This window comes from Dermacentor silvarum, chromosome 8 (assembly GCF_013339745.2).
Source record: "Dermacentor silvarum isolate Dsil-2018 chromosome 8, BIME_Dsil_1.4, whole genome shotgun sequence".
Classification (NCBI taxonomy): Eukaryota; Metazoa; Arthropoda; class Arachnida; order Ixodida; family Ixodidae; genus Dermacentor; species Dermacentor silvarum.
Genome location: NC_051161.1, coordinates 25,907,630 through 25,934,925, shown reverse-complemented (window position 1 = coordinate 25,934,925; position 27,296 = coordinate 25,907,630). Strand labels below are relative to the sequence as shown.

Sequence of the window (27,296 nt, the reverse complement as noted above, 5' to 3'; positions counted from 1 at the left end):
CGCCAGCCATGCTGTCATTTTTCTTCCTTACGCCGATACTCGACCTGCTGGTACCCAAATATGGCGTCTGCGATGACGTCTTTGCAAACTATCTATTGTAAAAGCATCTGCTGCTACAAATTCTTTTAAATGTATAAAAACCAAAATGAAATTATATTGAACTAGTACAGTGTCCATGTAGAATACCAACCAAGTCAATCTTGGTATAGGTGAAGGCTAAAGGACAGGAAGAATGCACTCTAGATGGGTTGCAATGCCACCACCATGCTGCACCACCATGCTGCACCATTATGTCATGGACTTTGACACTCTGCTCAGAGCTAGGTATAGTTCATTTGTCACTAAAGGAGGACTATGTTGAATTTAAAGGAGCAAGAGAGGCAACCTAGCAGCTTTAAATAACATTTAATGCACAGAAACAGCCCAACTATGGAAATATATTGATGTCCTTATCATCACATCGACATACCAGCACTATGACTTTGGTACGAAATACAAGAATAGCAATGTTGGCCTTCTTATTTCTCCAGTGGTAATGAACCTTTTTCTGCCAAATAAATGTTAATAGAGTTCTGAAGGAATACTTTACCAGTCTAGGCTGATATACTGTTCCTTTTTAGTCTCCCTTTACGGAGACTCCCATTTTGACATCTGATCACCGAACTGCAACAAATGTGTATAGATCTTCGGCAGAATGACGAGGACACTGCAAGAGTGTTTCGTGTGACATCTCGCATCTTTACTGCAGCAAGGCACACTACGTATATGAATTTCATGAGCCCACCTTTATCTTGTGTAACAAACCTAAACTATGAAGCGCAGCAACACACACAGAGTTGACAAAGAAGCCTCTGCGTACTGTACAGAGTCCGCTGTACTCAAGCACTGTGTCTTGAAGATGATTAATAACTTGAAGTCTGTGCCAAGGATTTTGCACTGTCTGTGATGCAGAGAGGGGCCATGCCAGATGCTCTGTGCACTTCATTCATTGTCCGTATGGCGATTTGGCGTGCTCTTCTTGAGCCTTCTTCCAGAATGTGCCACAAACGGGCACGATCCGCCAGGTGCTCCCGCATTCGCTCCTGTATTGGTTCCAGGAAGGACACCGCTGCATCGGCAACTACTAGTTTAAACTGTCCTGTGTCGAGGCCTTCTGCTTGCCGGCACACCTGTATGGATGGTGCACAGATGGTAAAACAGGTAGCGATAACTACGTGCGCATGTCTGTGAGTTGTTGAAACTATAATTGGTGTACACATCACATGGCACATTGGAATCACACCATGTAGCACTCCCTTACACAAGAGGATACAGTGATGACTGCGTAAGTCTGCTTATGTTGTGGCAACTCCTTAGAGGCAACAAGGAGTATGCACACAACCATGAGAAGGAAGCCAACAGAATATGCAGTGCTCTTGCAACTGAATCTTTTATTGAAAATTAAAATATACAGTAGACTTCCGTTAATTCGACACCAATCATCATTGTCCCAGGGTGCCCCAGTGCGATTTGTTGAGGATGCCATAAGTCTCTGTGAATTAATCGCCCCAGTGATTCACACAGTTGCAAACTGGGAAAAAGAAATCTGCTTACTAGCTTGTTTTCTCAAGATCGTCGACTTCCGTTCAGTTGACTCCGGTTAATTCGATTCCAAACGAAGGTCCTGGCCGGTGCCCATGCATTTCTATGGGTCGAAACATTCATTATTTCGATCCGAAAATTGGCATTCGCCGGATAGTTCGAACTTGACCAGTCGAACTTGTACGTGCCTGACCCCTATGGTGACCCCACTATCGACCCCTTTAGTGCCAGCGTCTGCCTCGGTGGAGCTTAGGGAACAGTGTATGTTGAACGCACGTCATCTACTGTTGAAGGCGCCTATATTTCCGGCCCACCCTAGGAAGATTTTCTAGCAATAACGGTAGCTCGCAATGTCTGATTACGGTATTTACCCGATTCTAACGCGCGCCTTTTGTTTTTCAAGGAAATTTGGGAGAAAATTGCCTGTGCAGTGCAATCAGGGGCGCGATCTTGTACGCGTTCCATTCCATCGAGCAGCACACGATTGGTCAATTTCAACCGCGACGTTCAAATTGACCAATCGTGTGCGGCTCGATGGAACGGAACGCCTCCGTTCCATTTTGGAACGCTTACAAGATCGCGCCCCAGATACAAAACCAAAACCGCCTTCGCGGCAATTGTACGCTTTACTGCATAACACAGCTGCATTACGGTGAAGCCCACTTTGAAAAACCGGCTGTCATTCTAAAATAAATTGGGTGCGCATTAGATGTCTACATTGTTTAGGAGCTTTAATGTTATTTCTACGTTAGTTTTTTACTTTGGACACATAGAAAGTGGGCACGTGTTTGATTCGGGGGCGTGTTAGAGTCGGGCAAATACTGTCAAATGTATCAGCGGTGTGTTTTGACATTTTTTTCTGCATCCTGTTTAATTTGACCCGCTAGATAATTCGATACATTTTGTCAGTCCCGTCAGGGTCGAATTAACAGAAGTTGACTGTATAAGCAACTAACTAGTAACACATATAACAAACAAAGGAGAAGGAGAGGGTACAGCCATGTCTTAAAATGCATATATTAACAGAATAAGCTTGACTATGATATTGCTTGACTACAGCCTCAAACAGGCATGAGGGAGAGATCAGTGTCACTTCACATTATCTCGTCTTAAACTTCTCTGATGTCATATGCCACTATAAACCTGCATCAAGTAAGGCTCGTGGGTTGCTAAAGCGTTTTGTTTCAACACAAAATTCAGTTGCAAATCAGCACTGTGTGTTAGGCTGATGCCTCTTGTGTGCACTGCACACAGTATGGTGTCTTACCGACTAGATGACCTTGGTGACATGCGATGATAATAACAATAATAATAATACTCGCCTCTTCGGGACTCAGGCCAGTGAGTAAACTGTGCAGTGCCACCAGGTTGGCAACAGCTGGCCGAGACTCCGGCTCGTAAGTGACTTTCGAAGTGCAGTCGGTGAGTGCCTTCTTGATCTTTTTGCGCACTGCCTCAGGAGGGTCATCCAATGCCACATAGCTGCGAGGGTCGTCGCTGGATTTGCTCATCTTCTTGGTCGGGTCCCGGAGATGGCGCAGGCGACCAGCCTCCCCGGACACTGGCAGAATAAAAATGTTCAACTGAACTGTGGCATCCAGACACTGCAGCGGTATCCCACCATTTGCGAACATGGCTTTCATGTTCCATTTCCTGAATTCACCAAATTAAGATGGCAGCTGTATTTTGCTTCATGTAATCTTATCCGCCAAGTGGCTCCTAAGAAGAAAAAATGCATTGCTATTCTATATGCGTGTGGTGTAAGTGAGGCACCAGCCAGAATTTTTAATAATTATGCTGCATGGGTGGCTCGTGTTCCTTCCGGAAAACTTCACAGCCAGATAGTGCGCATGAAGGATCCCATTGAGCGTGACCTTCATCTAAGTTATATTTACAAGATTCCTTGTAAAGACTGTGATGCAACCTTCATTGGTGAATCGGGCAATTTTAGGAAAAGGAAGAAGCAGTAAGATGTGGCAAAAGCAAACACAGCATTGAACGCGCTGGCTAAGCGTCGCGAGAAGACAGACCACATAATCAAATGGGACGCAGCTGCTATCATTGCCAGGGAAACATTGCTATCTACACGCTTACTGCTTTAATCATTCTACATCCAGACACCACATGCAATAAACAGGACATGGGGCAATCTACTAGATACCTACACACACTGATTGCACTATCTTCCCAGTATACACACAAGGAGTGTGCATTTGTGTCGTTATTGTGAACAAGGAGCCGTAGGGAGCCTCGAGACGTCAACCTTAGCTTTTCTTCATTTTTTCTGATATTAGTGAGTGCTTCGTTTATTCTTGCTTCACTTCATTTAATAGAGCAACAAAGTAAAGGATGGCAGATTGAAGCAAGGAAAAGTGGATGATAAAAAAGAGCAGAGTGGCTAAGGTCAAGCCACAGCATACGAGAGAAGAGGTGGAAGTTCTGAACATCTTCCTATGTATGCAACATGTAGGGCAAGACACTGTTTAAACACAGGCATATGTGAAGATCTAGGCAGCAGGCCAGTGCTAGTCCCAACTGAAAACTTATTTGCTGGTTGCAAGGCACCCTACACTGGTACAATACATTCCTGAAGGAGGTGTGTCATTAGGCGACTGTCGTTCACGCGCATCACCTATTCAGTCAGCCAAATTCCTCACCCAGAGTGTATCATTACATTTTCTCAACAAAGGATCAATAGTGGTTACAGCTAACTGCCACACGATATCTGGCACTACTAATGCGAGTATATGTCATAGCAAGGAATGACTTTCGCACTTTCATTGATGGAATGAAAAACAGTTATGCAGAAATTAAGCTGAGACAATGTTTCAGGCAACGCTACCTGAATACCTTAATGTATTCAAACTACTACCTTAAACCATCTGGAGTACTACTTTAAAGTAGCACTTTGAATGCATACAGATAGATTTCTTTAAAGAAGTTTTTTACAACAACCTTGCAGAGTTACTATTAGTAAACTTGCTGTGGGAGAGTGATGTCTGTCAGTTGAGGAGGAGAGATGGTGCATACTTGCCTAGAAGGGGTTCGGGCCTTGGAAAGACCAGACCGAAGCGCTTGTTAAAGAGCTCAGCCGTGTCTTGTACTAGGAAGATGTGAGGCAACTGGATCATTTCCCACAGGCACCTGTGTTGCCCTGCACAGAAAAGCCTAGCTTACGACCAGGAACAGCCATTCTGATGCTCACACTTACTTGTACAACATCACATCTGCACTTTGAAGCACGGGGTAGAGGTATAACCCCAAGGGTGTTTCCTTCATACCAACGGTCTTGTCCTGTGCAAGATGTGGTAATACAAGAAATGATGCTCAGTTATGGCGTAGCCTTGGAAGAGTTCCAGAGTGCCATTCGACGTGTTTCGGATGTGCGAATACGTTACGGTGAGGCCAAATAAATTTGTATAGCGATTCCTTAAATCTCTCTCTTTGCTCTGATAGTCATTATACAAGTACAAGGGAACTCGTAGTGAAATTTGTCTTCAATATTTCAACTTTAACACTGTACCTTGAGTTGTGGTAAATGCTGCAATCTAGCCGTGGTAAGCAAGCATCCGAGGATCCACGAAAGCTCGGCGTGCTCTGGAACCTGTGGAGAAAGAACGACGCCACACGATAGTAACTGCTAACGTACACGTTCTTTTTTCAATTTTTTTTTCTCCGCGCAAGCTCACCTGTGACTGCAAAAACAGCGTACATCTTTCAGGGTCAATTCCGCATGCAAGGAGGCTGGCTGTCATGAGCTCGATGTTCTCCCTGTTGAGTCAAAGTCGGCAATGATGTGGCTGTCGAAGCGGACCGGTTTGGGCAAGTTTCACGCGCACTTACCTCAGCTTGTTGGGATCATAGTGTGGCTTCGTGATGGAGTGCAAGTCTACTACGCTGAATACACAATCACTCCCCGAGTCCTGCAACGTCTTCCACTTTTGAATAGCACCAAAATAGTTGCCCAGATGTGGCACACCGCTAGGCTGGATACCGGAGAAAACTCTATTGGGGAAAGTCACCGGCTGGTGTCCTTTCCGCTTAGAGGAAGTCAAGGACTTTTGTTTTTGGTCTGCAGTCACGAAACCTCTGGAAATAAGACGATCGCAGCACAGATGAACTCGAAAACTCTTGGAGGCAACGCGAGCGCATAACCGGCACGTGGCCGAGGTGTTTGCGATCAGCATCTCGCTTTCTGGTTTCCCGGTCGGCTTGTAGTTTTGCAGATCACACGAAGGGATATCCGAGAGAGATCACACAGCAGACCACGAAGCATTGATCACAAAACTTCACTGGCACGACACAGTAGTAAGTTCATCCTGCACCAACCAAAGGTTCCTGCAGCTCCGGTACACTCTTATATGAAAACCGAAACCAGCTAGACTAAGTTCATAGTAGAGGTATCACAAAGTTCTCCTTTTACATCTTTGTAGTGGCCTATTAGCTAGCGCATCGCTACTGAAAGAGTACATCCAGCAGGTGACTTAAATGTTGCGGCACTCTCCTACCAGGCAAAATTAAGCGCTGGCAGCGTAAGCGATTGTGATTTTGGGAGCTCGAGCCAGGTTGAGCCGGCAGGGGGACGGCTGCGGCTCTGCGGCCAACTACCGTAATGAGCAGCGTGTAGGGTTGAGTCGCCGGCGGCGCACCAAAATTTTCTTCACTGTTTGCCAACGTTTAGTGGTCTGTTTTTGAGCTCCGACTAGATCGGGGCTTAAAATGGCATTCACCGCCTGGACTGCTGTGTCCCAGTTGCTGCTTTGATCGTGAGTAGTGAGCGTGTCTCGCCACCCGAAAGCGCGGGATGCCTGCCTCCTCGAGGAGGTGGCCGTCACACGAGTCGTGCCTCGTTCGCACGCGCTGCATGCTCGCGCAAGGACGCGCTGTCGAAAGGTGGCAGAGATGAGAGCGCGCGTGTAAAGCCGCGCGTGCGTGCGCGGGCGCGGCTCGCAAAAAAGCGTGACTTGACGCGGCGCCGCACTTTTCACACGCAGTGGCCGCAGCATGCTGAGCTCGGGTCCGAGCGGCGAGTGCGCTCCGGCGGAGCAGGAAGGCCCGTCGCCGCCTTCCTGCAACGGGGAGCAGCCCACTACGGCCGTGGCAAACAATAAAGAGAAGAAGACGCCCATGTGCCTGGTTAACGAGCTGGCCCGCTTCAACAAAGTCGGACTCCAGTACAGGCTCGTCGACGAATCGGGGCCGCCGCACAAGAAAAGCTTCACCGTAGTGCTGCGCCTCGCGGGCCACGTGAGCACTCGCGGACCCTGCGTGGTACCGCTTCCGTTCTTCGCGCGTGCTCGCGTTTGCTTGGCACTGTTTCAAGAATGCTGCGCAGGTGTAACTTGAAGTTACACCAAACGTCACGCATTGCACATGACGTAAAAGGGTGGCCTACATCTGCATTTCCTAGACATTTCAAAGCCTTGGAAATGTTTATTGCTTTTAAGAGAGACTAATGATTAACCGACTGTTTTTTTTTTTTAATTTTATTTCCCCTACAAATTGCGGAATTTAGTGTTGGAAAAGAAGACAGACTGTTCAGGTTGATAGTATCGTCGTGAATAGATTTTAGACCAAAGATCTAAATGTGTTGAGGACACTTTCAATGATGGATGGATGGATGAAAAACTTTATTAGGGTCCTTTAGGGCGCGCGCTAGCGCGCATCGGGCCGCTCCCACGTCGGGACAGAGAGAGATGCCAATGGAAAATATATGCACATGCAGAAGTAATTTGGACCTGGCTCCTTCGAACAGTATTGCCTTCCAGTTATTTACATGACGAGTTCCTCTGTAAGATATTACTGAGGGCAAACTTATAGAGTAGATATTGTGAGCTGGGTGTCTTGCAAACAGCACCATGTAACACATGAAACAGATAACACTGGTGGAACATAGAGCATATAGCAATGAAAGTTTCATTTGTTAAATTGAAATCAACGAGTCCGACAGCGTTTTTAACAGCTGAGTCGGGTGCTAGTTGGCTCATGACTCTTTACACCTCTTCTACTTGGCTCTTTATTAAATTAAGATGGACATTTAGAGAAACTTGTATGATGTGGAATGCCCTTACCTCAGAGATTATAGTCGGTGGTGTCCAGGTTTCTGTTCTCAAAATTCTGTAACATGCCTTTGGGAATAATTTGCTAGCAATTATTATCTGTTAGGCATTATCATGCCTAATATGATAGTAGTCTTCAAAAACACATTTGTATTCATATCGCTACTATAAAGGTGTTCTCTTATCCAGATGCATTTGCAGTTTTTCCCTCTATAGTTTAATAAGAGTAGGCTCTGCTATACCACTGTTTGAATATATGTGAAATTCAAACTATAGAGTTTCGTTGTCTATGTTATGCAGCCTTACTATCTGCTTGATCGTTGGGAGGCAGTGTTGGGGTAAACCGAAGTTCAGGTATTGAGAGTGTGGCATTCTTTTCAAACATGTAACCTAGGGCTGGTGGTTCTTTCGTGTTGCCAAAATGGCGAGTACATTTAGCTAAACAAAAAGAATGTGATGTACCTCAGTTGATGTACCTCAGTTGATGTTCTAGTGAACCACTTATTTTGTGAAGGAACACTAGTGAAATGCCACTGTTGTGCATTTGGGCACAAGCAGGATGTCAGAAAATTCACATGAGTTCTAGCGAAAGACCTGCACTAATGTAAACAGAGAGAGCAGCTGAAGGTGGTTTGGTTTGTGGAGAACTGCATATAATGCGTAGAGCTGTTGGTTTGTAGCCTGCCTGTGACATGCTGTCCTTTTTGTTGTATTTAACTTTAATTTTTCAAAGGTCAATTTTCACATGTTGCATGGTATTCTGCCTGGGCCTTGCTTGGCTAAAGTACTTGTTTGTAGGCTATATCTTGTTGTGTGCCACTGCTTCTATACGTCTCACTAATTCTGTGCAGTGCAGCTAAGGGTAGGGCTTGTGTTAGCCAGTCAATAATAAGAGGTGGAGGGCAATTGGAGGTATACAATGTGGTTACCCTTCTTTGGGTTGTCTATTCTGGTTGGCTGATGCAACGCGTAGCTTTCGCTCCACTGCATGTAGTAGGTGAGACAAAGTATAGTGTGCCTACATTGGCATGTACGTTTTATTGTGTGGCAATGTTTTGTGGTGGTGTTACGGGTTGACATGAAATGTCTCCAGTTGTCTTGCTCCCTGGGTGCATCAGGATGAAAGCATAGTCAGTGGTCAGTCTGCTGCTAGATTTCGTTCATGGTGCTAGCATTTTTAAATGACTAAGTAATCCACTGAAATCTAAACAAGATGAAGTGTCACAAGTGTATGGAAACTTGGAATTAACGATGGCCAAACAAGGGCAAGCCTGTGCCCAGAGCCAACATTCCGACAAGATGGAAGAAAAGTCCCCATGTTGGAAATTTGGCTTTAGGTTGAGGCTTTCCTTGTTAGGCCCCACTATTTCTGCTAAGACGCTTGCTGTAGTCGCATGCGGGTACGGCAAATGCTAGCTAACCTCACTTGCACGTTTAGCAGTGTCATCACTACTAGCCTTAGGACATGTAGTTCTGCTTAAACACCAGGAGGAGTACCAGGCAACGGGATCAAGCATCAAGCGGGCGCAGCATGCAGCAGCACAACGGGCCCTGGATGAGACATCCCTGGCGCGGCCGGTGTCACGGGCCCCGCAGCGGGCTCAGGGGCCTCTGACACCCACAGTAGAGCTGAATGCGCTAGCCATGAAGAGGGGCGAGCTGGCCACATACCGTGTGGTGGAACTACCCCGCAGGGCTTACATGCCTCCGCTCAACTTCCAGGGCATGTGCCACTCGCCACGAGGCCCCTGTAAGTCCACTTTCTGCCAGTCAGTCAGCCAGTCGGTCAAAGAAAATATTACACGATTACAAAGAGTTGAGATATTTGACTGCCAGCCTAAATGTCTAGCGATCAGTTGAATACAAATAATGACTGGCAATACTGCACAGGCTGCTACTAGTAATAAATTTTAAAAATTCCTATACGTAATAATTAATTAGCAAACAGTTATTTGTACACCATGAACAACCCCATAGTAATCAGCAAAAATGCAACTCAAGTACAGGAAGTGCACAAATTTTATGACAAAAATAGAATATAACAGGTCAAGGCAATGCTTGGTTAGAGACGTAGTGCTTGCATATGATGTTGAAGTTTGGTGCAAGTGTTATATCAAGGGGGTAAGTCAAATGGTAGCTCACCGTGTACCTTAAAGCAGGGAAATTAAGATTGCCGCTGGTTGCATGTCTTGTTTTAGCGATGGGGAAAATGAAGATGCTATGAAGGAGAGGTGTGTTATTGTTTAATATCTTGCTTACTACGCAGGAGATCTTTGCAATTCTGTAAAGTGCTAAATGTCGGAAATGTCTTCTCCACTAAGTCTTGCAAGGTGTCAAGAAATATCTACAGTCGCAACGAAAAATTCGTTTAATTGTGACATTGTCCTATTCAGCAACAATGGGGACGAATTGCAGCAAATGATTGAGGACCTTAACTGGAGAAAGTGTAAAAGTGGGGTTGAAAATTAATAAGCAGTAGACAAACATAATGTTCAATAGCCTGGCAAGGGAACAAGAATTCAGGATCGCCAGTCAGCCTCTAGAGTCTGTAAAGGAATACGTTTATCTAGGTCAGTTACAGGGGACCCTGATCGTGTGAAATAAATTTACAGAAGAATAAAATTGTGTTGGAGTGCATACTGCAGGCATTTCCAAACCCTGACTGGAAGTTTACCCCTGTTGTCGAAAAGAAAAGTCTGCAATCATTGCATTCAACCGGTGCTAACATATGGTGCAGAAACTTGGAGCTTAACAAGAAGCTCGAGAACAAGTTAACGACCGCATAAGAGCGATGGACCGAAAAATGTTTGGCCTAATGTTAAGAGACAGGAAGAGAGCGGTGTGGATCAGAGAGCAAACGGGGATAGCCGATATTCTGGTTGACATTAGGAGGAAAAAATATAGCTGGGCAGGCCATGTAATGCATAGGATGGATAACCGGTGGACCATTAGGGTTACAGGATGGATACCAAGAGAAGGGAAGCGCAGTCGAGGACGCCAGAACACTAGGCGGGGTGATGAAGTTAGGAAATTTGCAGGCGCAAGGGGTTGGAATCAGCTAGCGCAAGACAGGAGTAATTGGAAATCACAGGGAGAGGCCTTCGTTCTGCACTGGGCATAAATATAGGCTCCTGATGATGATGAATTGGAATAGTGTTTAGGTCTGCAATTTTTTGTATGTCGACGTTGCCTCTGCAACCGCGGGCACTGCGTTGTGGCCGATATTGAGTGCAACTGAACATACAGCCAAATCTAATTATAACCAAATGAATTATAATGAAGCAATTGTGATTACCTTTCAAGTTCTCTTACAAATGGGGTGAAGAACCATTTTAGCTCCAATTGAAGATTACTGATAATTTTAGACAGAGAAGGCTGTAATTAGATGGCATAAAAAACAGGTGTAATCGGTTGGCATAAAAAATTTACCTCCCTTTCACTCCGTGAAGATGGTTGTTACACCTAGTGTTACGTGTGCATGTGTTGCACATGATGCAGTTGCTTAAACACAGATCTACATGGTCTTATATTGAAACGTGAGGCGAGAAGAGGCAAATACTTCTGACGCTACTCGACTAGTGTCCAGTTCTCTGGTTGAAACCTGTTGAGCCGTCGCCAGAGGCATCAACTGCAGTCACTGACACCGCTCGTGTTCGGCGCGAACGCGGGGAAATGCGAACGGCGTCGACAGCAGCTCTGTACATTATCCGAAAGAGTGCACTGCACAGAAACACCTTCTCTTATAGCCATCGCCTCTCCTCGTCGCGCCCAGCGCGGCCTCTCATTGGCCGCCTCCTCCCCCAGCGCTCCTGTCCTTCTTTGCTGGTCACGTGACCTGCCCTCCCCTAGCGCGGCTCTCGTCCTCTTTTGGTCACGTGACATGTGTGACACCGGTGGGCGGGCGGTGCAGCCTCGACCTACAACAGCTCTGCTGTTAAAAAACACGGCACCGAACAGCAGGAAGCATGGTGGCAAACGTCGAAGCGTCTTGGTCTAGTGTTACCGCGGTAGTGACTACAGCTGTTTGCTGATCGGTGTGCGTAAGTGCTGATTTAATGCTGTGGGATAACCAAAATAGGAGTGGTGGTGGCTTTGATGAATGCCGTCTCAGACCTGTGGTTACAGAAAAAAGTTTGTCCAAAATTTATGACATTCTTATACATTTGCTCTGTGGGGTATGTGGCAGGCCGCCGATGTTCCAGGCTGGTTTGCGTCGTCGTCGCTCTCAGAGTCAAAGTCTGATGAAAAGTCGGCATCCTCCGACTTGCTGCTGCTCGATGCATCGATAAAATCAGCCGCAGAGGCAGTGGAATCGCGAGATCTGCCATCTGCTGAGGCGCGCGCTTCTCTTGGAGCCGGACATTTTTGCGTTCTGCTTTGATGATCGCGAAACTTAAGAGTGCGTTTAAATATCACTGCCTGCCAGGAAAAAAGCGAACTGCTTAGAAAACTAAAATGTCGTTCTCCTCCTTCACGTCCGATAGCACAGTTTGTCCGTGAGTGGTGCGGAAGGTCTCGAAAGCGGCATTCCAAACCATTGATAGCGGGCTAACGATGCCCAATGGGCGCGGTATGGAATGAGTTATTGCAAAGCTTTCTTTGGGTCTTTCCCCACTTTACATGGAAGTTGCCTGGCTGAGTAAACTCAGCCAATCCTGAAGACAGTAATCAAAAGTGGTGACGTGGTGAGCTGATTCTGATACTATTGCACAATAACCGTCCTTGCAAATGTTTCTATGCTATTTGTAAATTGGGCTGATTGTGAAGACTGCAAAATTACAGCACCCAACCTACTCAAAACAGTAACCAGTAGAGATAGCCAGCAAGTGTCCCAAGCAGCATACATCAGCAATTATACCGAACATCTATTGTTTGAATACCATCCTCCAATGCTTTCTGCCCGATCTTCTTGTTTAGATATGTCCGCAGGGTTTGAGAATCAACTGGTCTCAGCATAATGCCTACACAACGCAGGCCTTTACTCGCCACACTACCGGCACATGAATGCCGCACCGGGCGGCTACTGTGCGACGCTGGATGTGGGTCCTCGTCGTTTTCATGGCGAGGGCCCTACAGAGCAGGCAGCGCGCCATGCGGCGGCACAGCAGGCCCTGGCACAGTTGAGGAACCTGCCCTTGCGGCCAACACCCCCGCAGCCAACACCAGGTGCAGCCGCAGATGCAGATGAAGCCAGCGATGAGCTCAAGTCTCCTGTCAGCCTGGTGCATGAACTGGCTCTCAAGCGTGGGCTCTCGGTTGTCTTCCAGGTAAAATGAGATACTAGAGCAGTTAATATCAAAGCGTCTTGCGTCCCTTGCCCATCACATGTCGCTACTGAGGGACTATAAAATGCACTGTAGTTTTATGATAATTCCCTTTGACAATTACACCGATGCAGCAAAAAAATGAAATCTAATGCATTGTAATTAGACAAATTGTCACAGGATGTTGCCACCAGCGTTGCTACTACCGCCAACGGCACCGGCAACCTGGTAATGTTTAAATGGTAAGAAGTCTGCACGTTCGCTTTGTGTGCTGTCAGTGCAACACAGCCAATGCAAACAGTGCTGAAATATATTCCATATGGCGAAACAAGCAAATGTTGCAGGTCATCAAAATGAATCACCGAAACTCATGGCGTAACATTGTTTACAAATAGGACCTGTGTTGATGACTACATCAACAGGTGCTGCACTTTGTGATTCGTCACTCACATGAGCTTCAAAATTAAAATGCGTTCTAAGCTGCATTTGGCTATTACAGATGATACCTGTGAGTGCGAAGCAATGGAATCAACAAGTTATTTCGAGTTACAATTTTTATGTCAGCAACCCTTTAAGAGTAAGCAGGCTTTATCAGCAGTATCTTCTGCCAGCCTGCTTCTTCCTTTCTTTTCCTCACTGTTAATTGTATGTATGTTTTCAAAAAAAAAAAATAATAATGGAGGCTTCACTTCATAGCTAAAGCATTGCTGTCTGGGCATTTCAGCTGGTTGGCATTCATGATGGAACAGCCCAAATCGACAGACAGCACAAAACAAGCCAGACATACGAGCACCAGCTCACGGTGAAAGCTTTAATGCAGTCGAACCTCGATATAATGAAGTTGTACTTGCAGCGAAAAACTTTGTTATATCGCGAATTTGGTTAATTCGAGGTTTCGTTAATTCAGTGGAACTAAGATTGGGAAAAAAAAAACAGTTATTGTGAATTTTGCTAAATCGAGGTTCGTCATGTCGAGGTTTGACTGTATAGAAAAGAGACATATAACACTCCTTCGAACTGCTGCGTGTGGAAAAGCAGTCCAGACATCTAAAGGGGCGTAACTGATACACATAACAGTTTGAAGACTATGAACCAACTTGCCAAGCAAGATGCCATTTTAATGTAACACTCCGCCGCCCATGACCGTCTTCACTTGGGCATTGTCAGTGGCTACTACTCACATTGGAAAAGAGGTCATAGAATTTTTTTTGCTTAAGTTCGTTGCCAGCATCAGTTTGCATTGTGTTATGCTGCGTTATTGCCGTTATCTACATATTAATTTATCCTGTGTGTTCAAGAAATTGGTTGCATATGCTAAAGGGATGCTTGAAGCAATTACTAATCTAGCCTGTTGGACCATAATCTCGAAAATGTGTTTGCTTAGCAGAGAATAAAGCTTATTAGCATGAAAAATTGAAGTGGAAGACAGAACTCTCAGCAGTTGCAGTAGCAACAATATCATCGTGCAATTTCAGAGATTGTGCAGTCTTTTTGTAGATATGCAACAGTGGCATCCCTTGAGCAAGCATGTGTCTTTGTTATGCACCTACAGGTGGTGCAGGAGAGCGGCCCCCCACACATGCGCACGTTCCGGACGCGTTGCACAGTGGGCGAGATTAGTGCCGAAGGCGAAGGCAATGGCAAGAAGGCCTCCAAGAAAGAGGCCGCCCAGGGAGTGCTGGAGCAGCTGCGCAAGCTGCCGCCCATTGAGCCGCCCCCAGGATCGGCCGTTGCTTCGACCGTCCCCGGCAGCGTGCTGCTGCAAAAGCGCAGGGCGCCCCCCAAGAAGCGAGCCCGCAACCTGGTGCGTGACCAGCAGGCTGCAGCGCCACCGTGCGAGGTGAGTCCCTTTGATGAGGTCGCAGGCTTTCGGTCCGCAGCCACTGCAACATTGGCTTGATGAACAAAATAACAAAAGTTGCAGTTTCGCCCGAAAGCCAAAGCATCAGTTGCGATAGCAAACTAGTGGACAGCTATACGAAGTAAGGATACTAGTTTTATTGGCCGTATAAACTTGCAAACATAGGCATACTAACTAAATTAACAAGCATGGTGTCACGCACGCACAAGCAAACATGAATACATCCCATTTGACGACCGCAGAAACTCGCTGTCAGTACGTTGGAGTGAGGAAGTGCAGCAGCAGCAGCGAGCGAATTGACCTTTGTGCTGCGTCTCGCGTCAACGCGAACTACCGTAAATACCGTGTATAATACGTACCCGAATATAATACAAGGTGATATTTTGGGACAGCAAAAACAGAAGAAAAAGTTTTATTTGGCCTATAACACGGGTGGGAAAAAAAAAAGGAAGCAAACTACAGTGCGAACGAAAACCGAAGAGAGCTGATGACACTAGCACTGAAAGCACTCAGCGATAGATTTTATTTGATGATGATGCGGCGAACATTGGCTGTTCCAAACGCGTTGCTGCACCACTGCTGATCATACGAACACGTGAGCAACATTGGCGGCGGTAGCCGAGCCAGACAGGCCGGCATAGCGGCATCTGGGCGAGATCCATAGTCGCTGAAGCAACCGGGTACGTCACGCGGCTGTGCAATCTCTCATTTGTCCCCCCCGTGGAGCGGACCAGACCACATGACAGCCTCATGCTTTGACCAGCGAGGAAGTAGACAAGGGCCGCTGCAGTAGCCACAACGGCCAAAATACTCCCTGCACTTGACATGCTGAGGCGTTCGGTGGCATGCGAAAACATTCGAGAGATCACATGCGCGCACTTTTGCGCTTTCCAGAAGGCGATCGTAGACGATTTGGGCAAGAAGAAAGCACACACAGATAATAGAACCCCGTTGATACATTTTTCAAGGGACCGCAAAAAAACAAACATAAAACAGTCGCAGTTTCGCCCGAAAGGCGAAGCAACGATTGCGATAGCAAATTAGTAGACAGCTGCACGAAGTAAGGATAGTAGTTTTATCGGCTAAATTGCATGCAACTAAATTAACATGCATGGTGCCACGTGCGCACAAGCAAGCTTGAACACATCTCACTCGACGACTGCGGAAACTCGCTGTCAAAACGCTGGAGAGCAGCAGCGAGCGAGTTGCCCTTCGTGCTACTATCTCTCGCTTCAACACAACGTTTTTAGATTTAATATAAAGTAGATTGAATCTAAAAATGTTGCTTCAACGCAAACTAAATGTCGGAAAGCACAGCGCAAAGCTATCCGGCACTAGGCGCACTTTGCGCACGTCGCAGATCGCTTTTAAGATACGGTGCCCATGCAGCCGCGCCATATTTGCAACTTGTCCGTTGCTTATTGCAACGCACTCGTCACTTGTTGCAACGCACAAGCTGGCTGCACCGCGAAATTTACGTTACCGCCACATTCAAACACAACGTAAGATGCAGGAAGATTACAGATTGGCGAATTATCAAGGGGAAGTCAATACATAGAAGTCAATGTGATTTAGTTCGGGGCCAGTGAAAACGCGACGTAGCAGCCAGGAAAACGCAGCAACCACCAGGAACCTATCAAAGGGGTTCTACTATTAGGAATTTTTTCTGCTAAAATAAATTCATTTTTTCTTGATATTGTGTATATTTTGGGTGATACGAATATTTCACACGACCCTGTGAAATTCGTATCACCGAGATTTTACTGTACATGCAGGCTCTTACAGTAAGCCGCGAAAACACAGCGCACGGCTGACTGTTTCCATCGCAGATCACTTTCAAGATAGGGCCCACGCGGCCGCGCCATAGACGGCCGCCACCGGCGCAACGAAAGATGGCGTGCTTCCTTCCTGCTTTCCTCCCTTGTGTGTGCGAGATTGAGCTGCAATCGCCGGCTCACCCTCACACGCTTTCACTCGCACATCCGGCAATGATTTTATTGTCCTTAGACTTTATACAGAACCTCACAGCGATGCCGGCAGCAGAAATGCACCTAGAGTGTCCATATAATTGCTATGCAATAATACTTTTTCATAGCTACGGGGCCGCACTTGTCATCTGCCTCCCATCAATGTCGGCATATAATAGCTATTGTGATCACCTGTCATTGTTTTCAGCATGCTTCCAGTTAACGACTACATCCTCACTGCTGATCGAAAAGGTGTTATAAAGCATGTTCTCCGGTGTTTTCCGTGTTGCCATTTTATGATTAGGGGACAGTCTGACCAGTAAGCTTTCCATTGCACTAAAAAAAAATTGTTATCATGAAAATTGGTTGTCAGTCCCTTTAAAACCTTGTGAATGCATAAACCTTTCTAGCAGGTATGTGGTGACTGCGAAGGAGGTTTTTCCCGAAAGTGGTGGTGCACTTGTGGACTGACCTTGCCATTGTCTGTGTACAGGTGAACCCCATATCCCGGCTGATCCAGATCCAGCAGGCAAAGAAGGAAATGGAGCCCACCTACGTACTGGTGTCTGAACGGGGAGACCCTCGACAACGCGAGTTTGTTCTTCAGTGTAAGCTGGGAAACCTCACTGCCCAGGTATGACCACCTAGTTGTATTCTTACACAGCTTTAGTGTAGCTTTACAGCAGTTTTCGCAGTTGCACACAGGACGGCTATAGCCTGCAATAAGTATGTTCTCGAAGAGGCTGATACCGTATTTACGCGATTCTAACGCACCCTCGATTGTAACATGCACCCGTTTTCCGTGACCAAAAGACAGAAAAAAAATCCTTTACAGTACCGCACACCTCATGCTTTCATACAGAAATGAAATTTTCTCTCATTAAAAAAAAAAAAAAAAACATTTACTCCCAATGCATTAAAGTTACGATGAATTAAAAAAAAAAAAGGCGCAGTTTCGCCTAAAAGGCGAAGTATCGATTGTGATAGCAAATTAGTAGACAGCTATACGAAGTAAGGATAGTATTTTTATTGGCCGTGTAAACTTTAAACATTTGCTAACTAAATTAACAAGCACGGCGTCACGCGGGCATAAGCAAACATGAACACATCTCGCTCGATGACCACGGAAACTCGCTGTCAAAACGCTGGAGTGACGAAGCGCGGCAGCAACGGCGAGCGAATTGACCTTCGTGCTAGCACTCCTCTCGCTTCAACGCGAACAATAAAGCTGGATTCACACGGCGGAACAAAATCAGCGGGCAAGCATGGCATGGCTGAGCGGCAACAAACTGCAGCCTCCTGCAGCATTTATCTGCTTTGTTATTGTGGGTGGCACTGACCCGACGCGTAAATGCTCGTCCTAGAAATGAGTTCCGTCGTGTGAATCCAGCTTAAGCGGCGAAAACACAGCGTGCGCAAACTCCTCGTCGCAAATTGCTTTCAAGATAGGGATAAGGCGATCGTATCGCCGAAGTGGATCGTCACAGAATACGTCCTGCTTCGGGCCACTGAAACCCTTCCACGTTGCTTTGCTGGCGAAAATCCTCTCCTGTTTGCTCCAGTCCCGCACGCAGGTTTTGGATTCTCCGAACTCCCGTGACGCGGCCCGATTTCTGTCTGTATCAGCACACATGATCACTTTCCTTTTAAATGTGGCATCACGATGAACTCGGCACTTCATGCTGATAGAGCAAATGCAGAAAACGGGAAGACAGATGGTGGACTAATGCCTAAACACGCGTACTACAGCACATGGAGGAAGCTACGGCAGCTAGGCTCGAAGCGTGTACGAGGCGGCCATTTTGAAATGCCAATGGCAATATCGTGACGCAGATTTAGCGTCGTACTCGAATCTAACGCGCACGTGATTTTCGGACCCGTTTTATCAGAAAAAAAGTGCGCGTTAGATTTGAGTGAATGCGGTCTTGCCTAATTGGCTACTACAGTAAAACCTCGTTAATTCGACCCTGGTTAATTCAGAAAATCGGATCATTCAGACTCTTCCTCTGGTCTCAGTCGGCATATGCATTATTCAATGCAATTGAAATTTCGTTAATTCGGGCGTACTTGGCTGCAGATCGGTTAACTTGGACAACTTTCGGGGCTCGGCGAGCAAGGAGCACCGCAAATGCTTTTGGAGCTTGGCGAGCGAGGAGCACCGCAAATGTGTGACTCAAAAGAGCAGCAACGGCGCTAGTGTCCAACCGAAACGAAGCGGCGGAGTCCGCATCGCCACAGTCATCAGCTGAAATAGTAGGTGAATGATAGCAACACCAGAACGCTTCGTGCCTATTTGTTCCTTTAAAGTCTTTATTCTTGTGTTTACCACCACGCATAGCACCGCGTTGGCTGCGTGCCTTCATGACTGCAGAATGGCCATCCATGATCGCGTCGACAGCGGCCGCGGCACCGTCTGCATTCGTTGCGGCAGTAGTTCCACTTTGACTCTGTGCGCGTGTCGGCCGCGTGCCTTCATAACTGCTTAGTCGCCATCCATGATTGCGTCTATAGTGGTCGCGCAAACAGTAGTTTCGTTTTGACTCGGTGCGTCGTCCGCGCGCCTTCAGAACCGCTAGGTCGCCGTCCACGATCGCAGCGGCCCCGGTTTCATCTGCAGCGGTTGCAGCAAAGAGTAGTTTCGTTTTTACTGAGTGCAAAGCTTTCAAGGATGAAGAGCACGGTCTGCATCGTGATGGGCGGCGACCTGGCGACACTGCCGAATAAATAATTAGGATGTGCACGCGGTAGTGAAAAGCGTCTCAGGGGGGCGCTGCGGCCGCGTTGTGAAGGAAGTCACGAGGCCTTCGCCACTGCGAGCGCTGATCAGTCACGAGATGGCGAGCATTGCAGCGTCCACACTGCTTTTGTGCAAAATAGAAACAGGATTTGCTGATTCGTTCAGTAAATAAAAGCGTGTTGACGTAGTAAGCATTTGTTTATTGTTTTCTTGATACCCTCGATAATTCGACATTCGGTTAATTCGGACATTTTTCTCGTTCCCGTGAAATCCGAATTGACGAGGTTTACTGTATGTGCGAACTTGCAGAAGGGAGTCAATGTGACTCGCTGATTTCAATGATTTTTTATCCCTGTGGTCACTGAAAGCAAGCAAGGGACTGCGATATTAGGCTCATGTTAACGATCCTTGTAAACAAAGCTTGCGAAGTGGAGGGGTTGCTTTCTGGTGACAGAGCCAAAGTGCTTTTTTGTGCAGCTTTTGTTCTTGGGTCTTTTCCTTTGTGAGAGTAGAAATTTGCTACTTGAATGTTGTGTTTACCATATTCATTCCAAGCCTTGAGCTTATCCTTTACAACTTGTTGTGCAACTGGCTCTCAGAGGCAAGTCACTCATCACGTACTCACTAGAGTCTAGGGCAGCCTTGATTGCAGGGCAATGACCAAGAATTAGTGGGTGAACAAAATTATTTCTCGCATGTTAGCGGGCACAAAAAAGCACCAACAACAGCAAATTGAGTGTGTGTGTGCTCTTCTGTGATGCTAGTCACAAGTCATTCATTTAATTGTGTGACATGAAATGTTAACTCATGCCTCACTCAGTGTTGTAATAGTCATTCGCTATACCAACCCCTTTATAACGAACTCGATAGTTCTGTGAAAAGTTGTCTTTTTTTTATGGGGGGGGGGGGGGGGGTGGCTTTACGTGCCAAAACCAGTTCTGATTATGAGGGAGTGGAGGGCTCCAGATTAATTTTGACCACCTGGGGTACTTTAACGTGCACTACAACGCAAGCACACGGGCGTTTTTGCATTTCGCCTCCATCGAAATGCGGCTGCCGCGGCCAGGATTCGATCCCGCGATCTCATGCTCAGCAGTGCAACGCCTTAGCTGACAGAGCCACCGCGGCGTGTGCGAAAGGGGTTGTTATATCAGTACTAGTTATATGTTGACTTGCCCTTAAAATGCTAAAAAATTAACCGCACTGAAGCTGGCATCAGCAGTTACAATTTGGCACCACTTTGGTCCGAAGACCAGATTTTCAGTGTCATTTTTGTTTCCAGTCTGTTCCCACACCAAGTTGCTAACTTCCATTAGAAATGTCCATCTAAAGAACAAAATGCTGCGTCGCATAGCTCTTTCAAAATGGGGCCTGGTTCCAATCACTTGTCGTTTCAAAACTGCAAGTGCAGTTCTCATTTTTTATTCGGGAGCTTTTACTACCAGCAGGACATGACTGTATTCTGCACACAAGAGCGAAGCGTTCCAATTGGTTGGAAGTGTAAACTTCAGAAACTACTGCAGCATCCCACCAAAGGTCTCGGACATCATGGACTCGCCATTACGACTGCTCTAAAGCCGGGGGGAAACAAAACAAGAAAAAAAAAAAAAAAAACGAAGACTTGAAGCAATTGCCGCAAAGCAGGTTCAAATTGAAGAGGAGGGTCCAACCTATAGGGCAGGGCACTTTAATTAATTATTATTGGTCTTAAAATAGCATGTTCTGAAATCTTTGAGCTCATCTCTCTCAGTTTGTACTTTTTGTCTGTACAAAACCTTTTAAGAAAACTTATCATTTCCAAACTGCTTCGCCAATACCTGCTTTTAAGGTAGTTTCTGGGTTGAAATTTAGTCGGAAACAAGATGAGGTGCTTTTTATATTTCTAAATCTTTATTAACACGAACATCTAACATATAATGACAACGCAAGAAAATTGAACCTGCCTCAAAAGTGATAACATTGTTACAGAAATGTAACACAAACGTGACTGGCCTTATCTTGCACTATAGCTCCCCAAGAAGGTATCTTAACAAAAACAATCAGGATGTCTTCATTATTTCTGAAATAATAGTTTTCCTAAGGTGACATGCCTAATTGGTCCATATGACAGCCATAACTTCTTTTCTATTTGATCTGTATTAATGAAATTTAGAATATGTAGTTAAAACAAGAAGATACACAAATATCTCCAGAATCCATTAAAGAGTCCTTCGCTCTCTCTCTCTTTCTCAAACAATATGAATTCAGTGGACATGTTCACATTGACTTTGCCGTATTTTATTATATACGGGTGCGTTCCAAAAATTCAACCATGCCGGTGTCGGTGCTTTCAGGATCAGAAAGCCTCTTCTGCGAATCTCGTAGACTGGGTGTCGCGAAACCCCTGCGTCGTTGCAGCGCGAACAGTGGCATCCTGCACGTGTGTTCATGTTGCCGTGGTGCATTATTCAATTTTGATAAATACCCGTGCAACGGTTCAAAAGCTAATTTTCAGCCCCGCTTCCCCCCTTAAAAAATTATTTTCGGCACTCTAATGAGATTGGTTATATCGAGATTTCTTATATGCTTAATAACGAATATCAGATATATGGAAGGTATTTTCGTGTCAGATGCAACTTCGTTGTATTGAGGTTCAACTTTAGGAACTTAGCAGGAGAGCTGTGGCCACAGTAGCATGACTAAAGAACTGCAACAGCATTGGAAATGTGTGTGCCCTGGTGGCATTGTTTCTTTTCAGGGCGTGGGGCCCAATAAGAAGACTGCCAAGCGACTGGCAGCCGAAGCAATGTTGCAGCGATTGGGATACTCGCGTCCTCCAGCTGCCAACCAGGCCGGTGGTGGGGCGGGGGGTACAGTGGACGGGACGGAGCAGTTGCCTTCTTCCGGTGCTTCTAGCACTGCTCCTGCCCGTGGAATAATGTCTCCACTCAGCCCCCGTGGCGGTCGCCAGCTCGTGCCGGGCCTGTTGCTCGTGCCTAGCCAAGGGGCAGGTGGTGCGGGCCCAGCAGGTGTAGGTTGTGGTGTGGCCACTGGCGGTGCCGGAACCGGTACAGGGAATCGCCTTGCGTCTGCCGGAGACCTTCAGGCAAGCTCAGCAATAGCAAAAGAACTGCTCGACAAAGGTAAGCATGATGGGTGTTGAAGTGTGCACAGGTGTGCACTTTAGGGTGTGGTTCCCTAAAGTGCACACTACAGGTGTGCACTTTAGGGAACCACTGCTGGTGGCATGGTTAAATGAACTTGCCCGACAGTGAATTTTGGCCGATTGCATCGCTGAGAGTTGTTCAGTGATTGAAATAGAGCAGGGGTTCTCAGGTACGTTCATCCCAGGGAACCCTGCTAAGCTTCATAAAGTGCCAAGGAACCCCCCCTCACCCGATTTAACCGAATTATCGAGGGTATCAAGAAAACAAACAAATGCTGCACTACGTCAACACGCTTTTATTTACTCAATGAATCGTCAAATCTTGTTTCTATTTAGCACAAGACCAGTGCGGAAGCTGAAATTCTCTTCATCTCATGACTGATTAGCGCTAGCGGCGGCGAAGGCCTCGCGACATCCTTCGCGGCGCGCGTTTTCATCTGAGACACGCTTTGCACCAACGGGCGCACATCCCGATTATTTTTTCGCCACTCAGGTGCTCGCCAACAAATTGTCCGTCCATCGCAATGTAGCCGGTGCTTTTTACCTTTGACAGCTTTGCACTGAGTAAAAGCGAAACTACTGCTTGCCGCAACCGCTGTCAACGAAACCGCGGCCGCTATCGACGCGATCATGGACGGCGATCTTGCGGTTCAGAAGGCAGGCGGCTGACGCACTCACCAAGTCAAAACGAAACTACCTTTCGCTGCAAGAAGTGCGGACGAAACTGCGGTCGCTATCGACGCTGCCATGGGAGGCGACTACGCAGTTGTGAAGTGAAGGCACGCAGCCGACGCGCTAATCGAGTGAAAACGAAACTACTATTTGCCGCAACCGCTGCGGACGCAACTGCGGTGGTTATCGACGCGATCAGAGATAGCGACTACGCACTTACGGAGGCACGCGGCTAGCCGCCAACGCGGTGTTACGCGCGGCGATAAACGCAAGAATAAAGGCTTTAAAGGCACAATTAGGCACGAAGCGCTTCGGCGTTGCTGTCAGTCACGTGCCGCGTACGATTGCCGCCGAGGACCACGGCGATGCGGACTGCGCCACTTCGTTTCGGTTGGACGCTCCGCCGTTCTTGCTCTTCTGCGGCGCGCATTTGCGGTGCTTCGCGTTTTTTTATTTTTTTTTTTTTCCCGATCAACGTATAGGTCAGTGCGCACGCTATCGGCACCTACCCTATCTACAAATAGGAGAAAGGCGCATGGTGGTAAGTTACGGCCTCCGAGATTCAAGTGCGAAAGCTTAGGCGCGCTGCCCGTTCTCAGAGGTTGGGTGGCTACAAGCTGCTTGCGTATTTATTGCGCAGTTCGTGCGTTGCTGTTACGCACTGTGATGTGCTTTTTGACACTCGGGCATGGGTAATGGAGGTTCTTTGGATCAAGCGCACCTCGTGTTCGCCGTTTTAGACACTTGTCGGCAGCGGGACCAGGGAAAATTTATCAGTGGCTCGCGGAACCCCGAGCAGGGGCCTGCGGAACCCGTAGGTTCCGCGGAACCCACTTTGAGAACCCATGAAATAGAGCATTGTGGCACAGATTTCATCTTGTTTTCTCATTGGGAATGTTCCTTCTTTCTGCAAAAGTGACTTAATTACTATTCTGATAGTGTAATCATAAATCTAGCTCAAGCTCAGCATTATAAAACTTGCAAAGACTGTGATGTGGAACTTTCAGGGGATGTGTGTTCTGTTCTAGATGATCATATTGCTATAATCTCTCGCCCTCATGAGTGGTTTTGGATTTTAATGTCTTCGACAGGCAGTTGTCTTCTATTGCAGGTGGATATATTATTGGCGTTTTTGACAATGTCCAGTTAAACAAGTTTATTAACTTAGAATTTTGAATACAAGGGGGTTTCGCTTTTGTGTGATATCGTTCAAAAACTGGAATGTGTGGTACTTCCTCAGAGCCGCTTGGCGCTCCATGGCCCATTGTGCTATTTGAATCTCATTATTTCATGCATAGGTCTTCGCATGTGCTTGCTTTGACTGTCGTTTTCTCGTATTTCTTTTCATTGATGCTTCATGAAGTAAGATCGTATTTGCTGCAGTGTAGTGCCTGCTTCACTGGAAAGCTCACTGCATTACGTGCACTTGTGGGGTGGCATAGTCTTCTGTGCAATTCTTCAAGAGTATGCACTGAACAAAGAAAGTTATTATTAATTATGGGCAGTGTCAGTGCCTGAAGTAGTTCAAGCCTTTCTCTTTTATGTTCCCCACGGAGTCTTTTCATTAGTGTACTTACTGTAGTGGGTGTTTAAGAATGTGTTGCACTTCATGGTAGCATAACAAATTGTGATGCTTTAATCCTTTGTGTTTCATAAGGTGTGTCCCCTACGGCTGAAGCTCTCCGACAGACAGCTCCCGTGGCGGTGGCTCCGGTTCGTCCCAAGCAACAGCTGCTCTACCTCGCAGAGGTTCTGGGCTTTCAGGTCAGCTCTGCTCTTGCACTTACTTGTTGTTTGAGTAAAAAGAGTCTTGTTGATATGCGTGTGTTATGTATCTTGCTCTGGTGCAAATGGGCCGTGAATTGCAAGTGTAAATACACTGGATTCTGGATAAACAGAACTCGTTTAAAAGCCAGCTACAATAAAATTTTGGACCACGTGAGAAGCTTTAGTTCAGATAGTGTGCATATACAGTAGCCTCCCTGCAATATTACGACAGAATGTGTCCTAAAAAGTATAAACAGAAGACCAATTTTTGATACCGAAATACAGTAGAACCCCGCTGTTACGTTCCCGGGTGCTGCGTTTTCCCGGCTGTTACGTCGTTTTCGGCTGATCCCGGCACAGCTCCCATAGAACCCAATGCATTAGTAACCCCGCTGTTGCATTGCAACTGTGGGACCGTTCCCGCATCATACTTTGCGAACTGCCATCCCGCGCCGACCCGAGCAGCCATCTTGACTTTTCATGTCGCTTGGCTAGGTGGCTTGACGATGGCATTGGCCGCCCAGAGTGCCGGCGGTGACACCTATGACGTATTTTCGGTTTCCGCCAGCAAAAGTATGGCCCTTGAGATCCGTATTTGCTATCCAAAGATGGTGTCTGTGACGCGTTGTGGCCCTAAAATTGGTTTTGGCTCATAGATGTCCCGTATAAAGTCCAAAGACAATAACGCCGTCGCCGCGTGCGCTATGTGCGAGTGAAAGCGTGCGAGGGGAGCCGACGACCGCGTCTAAATTTTGAGCACGAAAGAAAGAAAAGCAGGGAGGAAGCGCGCCTTCTTCCGTTGTGCTCGAGGCACCGGCGAGGGAGCGAGGGGGAAGGGATAGCGGGCGGCGTTGTACTCTGGCATCAACTGCATATTGCGCGGCGGCGCGCATTCGCACATGCCGTATCTTGAAAGCGATCTGCATTGGGGGCAGAGTCTAGGCAGTGTAGGTGCGTCAGCGGCTCGTAGCTTTGTGCGTGCTGTGTGTTCTTGGCGCTTAATTTGCGTTGAAGCGATAGACAACAGCACGACAATGCGCTCGCTTCGGCAGCGGCGCTTCCTCACTGCCAGCGTTTGACAGCGCATGTCCGCGTTCATTGAGTGTGATGTGTTCATGTTTGCCTGTGGGCGCTGACACCATGCTTGTTAATATAGTTAATAAGCGAATGTTTACATCTTTATACGGACGATAAAACTACTATCCTTACTTTGTATAGCTCTCTACTAATTTGCTATTGCAATCGATGCTTAGGCTTTCGGGCAAAACTACGACTTTGTAATATTTAATATTATGGGCAGTTCAACACTACCCCCATTTCTCAATTTTTCCTGTTTCTCGGCTCTTGCGTTTCCCGGCTCTTACATTTCTTTTTCCGTTTTTTTTTTTTTTTTTTACGGTCCCGTGAAAAACGTATCAGCGGGGTCCTACGTATAAAGTAAGACAGCGACCATTACCACTTGCTAGAAATGGCGCAGTGCCTAAATATTGAGAACAAGCATGGTGCCTGGGCTATCCCTCCAAGGTTAGGCAGCACCACTGAAGGTCTTAGAGGCCATTTCTGTGATTTGCATCGCACATGCCAACTACAAGGTGCCTGCATCTGTTTAGTGCTATTTAAAGTGCATTATTGATTCAGTAGTATGTGTGTAACTCATAACCAATTCAGCCCAAGTTAAACTTTATTGCAGTTGTTCTTTAAGTTTGCTACACTCTGTGTGGTTCCTCCCACTGGTGTTGCCAGGAAATGCTTGCTGAGCCCCGTTTCTGTGCGTGGGTGCAGGTGCAATTCACAGACTTCCCCAAGGGAAACAAGCAGGACTTCCTGTCCCTGGTGACACTGAACACGAGCCCACCACAAGTGAGCCACGGCGCAGGCTCCTCACTGGAGGCATCCCACGACGAGGCTGCACTGGCCGTGTTACGGACACTTGCGCACCGTGGATTGGACACGCTGGGCCAGCCGCCGGCAAAGGACACGCCCGAGCCACCGCTGCGTCTGCGCCAATAAACACCGCCTGCTGTCCCAGCCTCCCTTGTCATCTTTTGTGTGCATAACATGCGTTCCAGTAGCAGTGGATTGAGGGCTGTGTCGTCAGTGACACATATATCTATCAATAGTGCAAAGTCAAGAACAACCAAAGTGTAGATGTAAAGGGAATCCCAAGAATGAATGATTTAAAAGCGAATATTTTTCACGGAATTCAAGATGACACTCTGCAGTTTTGGGGACCTAACCCTTAC

The 27,296-nt window shown here is 46.8% G+C and overlaps 2 protein-coding genes across 2 annotated transcripts; one reads left to right on the top strand and one right to left on the bottom strand.

The window, feature by feature from the left end:
• Window positions 1–386: 386 nt before the first annotated feature.
• Window positions 387–5,951, bottom strand: LOC119460843 (tryptophan--tRNA ligase, mitochondrial-like). Its single transcript, XM_037721940.2, is given in 8 exon segments — window positions 387–1,169; window positions 2,904–3,142; window positions 4,616–4,706; window positions 4,708–4,735; window positions 4,793–4,875; window positions 5,105–5,185; window positions 5,271–5,352; window positions 5,425–5,951. Coding segments are annotated over 8 exon segments (1,215 nt in total). The 5' UTR covers window positions 5,769–5,951; the 3' UTR covers window positions 387–902.
• A 240-nt stretch (window positions 5,952–6,191) lies between these two features.
• On the top strand, window positions 6,192–27,082 carry LOC119460839 (double-stranded RNA-binding protein Staufen homolog 2). The gene is made up of 9 exons (XM_037721937.2): window positions 6,192–6,347; window positions 6,576–6,828; window positions 9,129–9,390; window positions 12,615–12,907; window positions 14,457–14,744; window positions 17,226–17,366; window positions 22,207–22,591; window positions 24,944–25,050; window positions 26,836–27,082. Exons 2-9 carry the CDS (start codon window positions 6,586–6,588, stop codon window positions 27,061–27,063), a joined length of 1,947 nt encoding a protein of 648 aa, XP_037577865.1. The 5' UTR covers window positions 6,192–6,347; window positions 6,576–6,585; the 3' UTR covers window positions 27,064–27,082.
• The last annotated feature ends 214 nt before the right edge of the window (window positions 27,083–27,296 follow it).

What these genes read in the sequence shown, in the direction of transcription:
- LOC119460839 (XM_037721937.2), top strand. Translation starts at nt 6,586, where the DNA reads ATGCTGAGCTCGGGTCCGAGCGGCGAGTGCGCTCCGGCGGAGCAGGAA. An exon ending in TGCTGCGCCTCGCGGGCCAC is followed by an intron (nt 6,829 to 9,128) that starts GTGAGCACTCGC and finishes CTTAAACACCAG; the next exon opens with GAGGAGTACCAGGCAACGGG. An exon ending in GGCTCTCGGTTGTCTTCCAG is followed by an intron (nt 12,908 to 14,456) that starts GTAAAATGAGAT and finishes ATGCACCTACAG; the next exon opens with GTGGTGCAGGAGAGCGGCCC.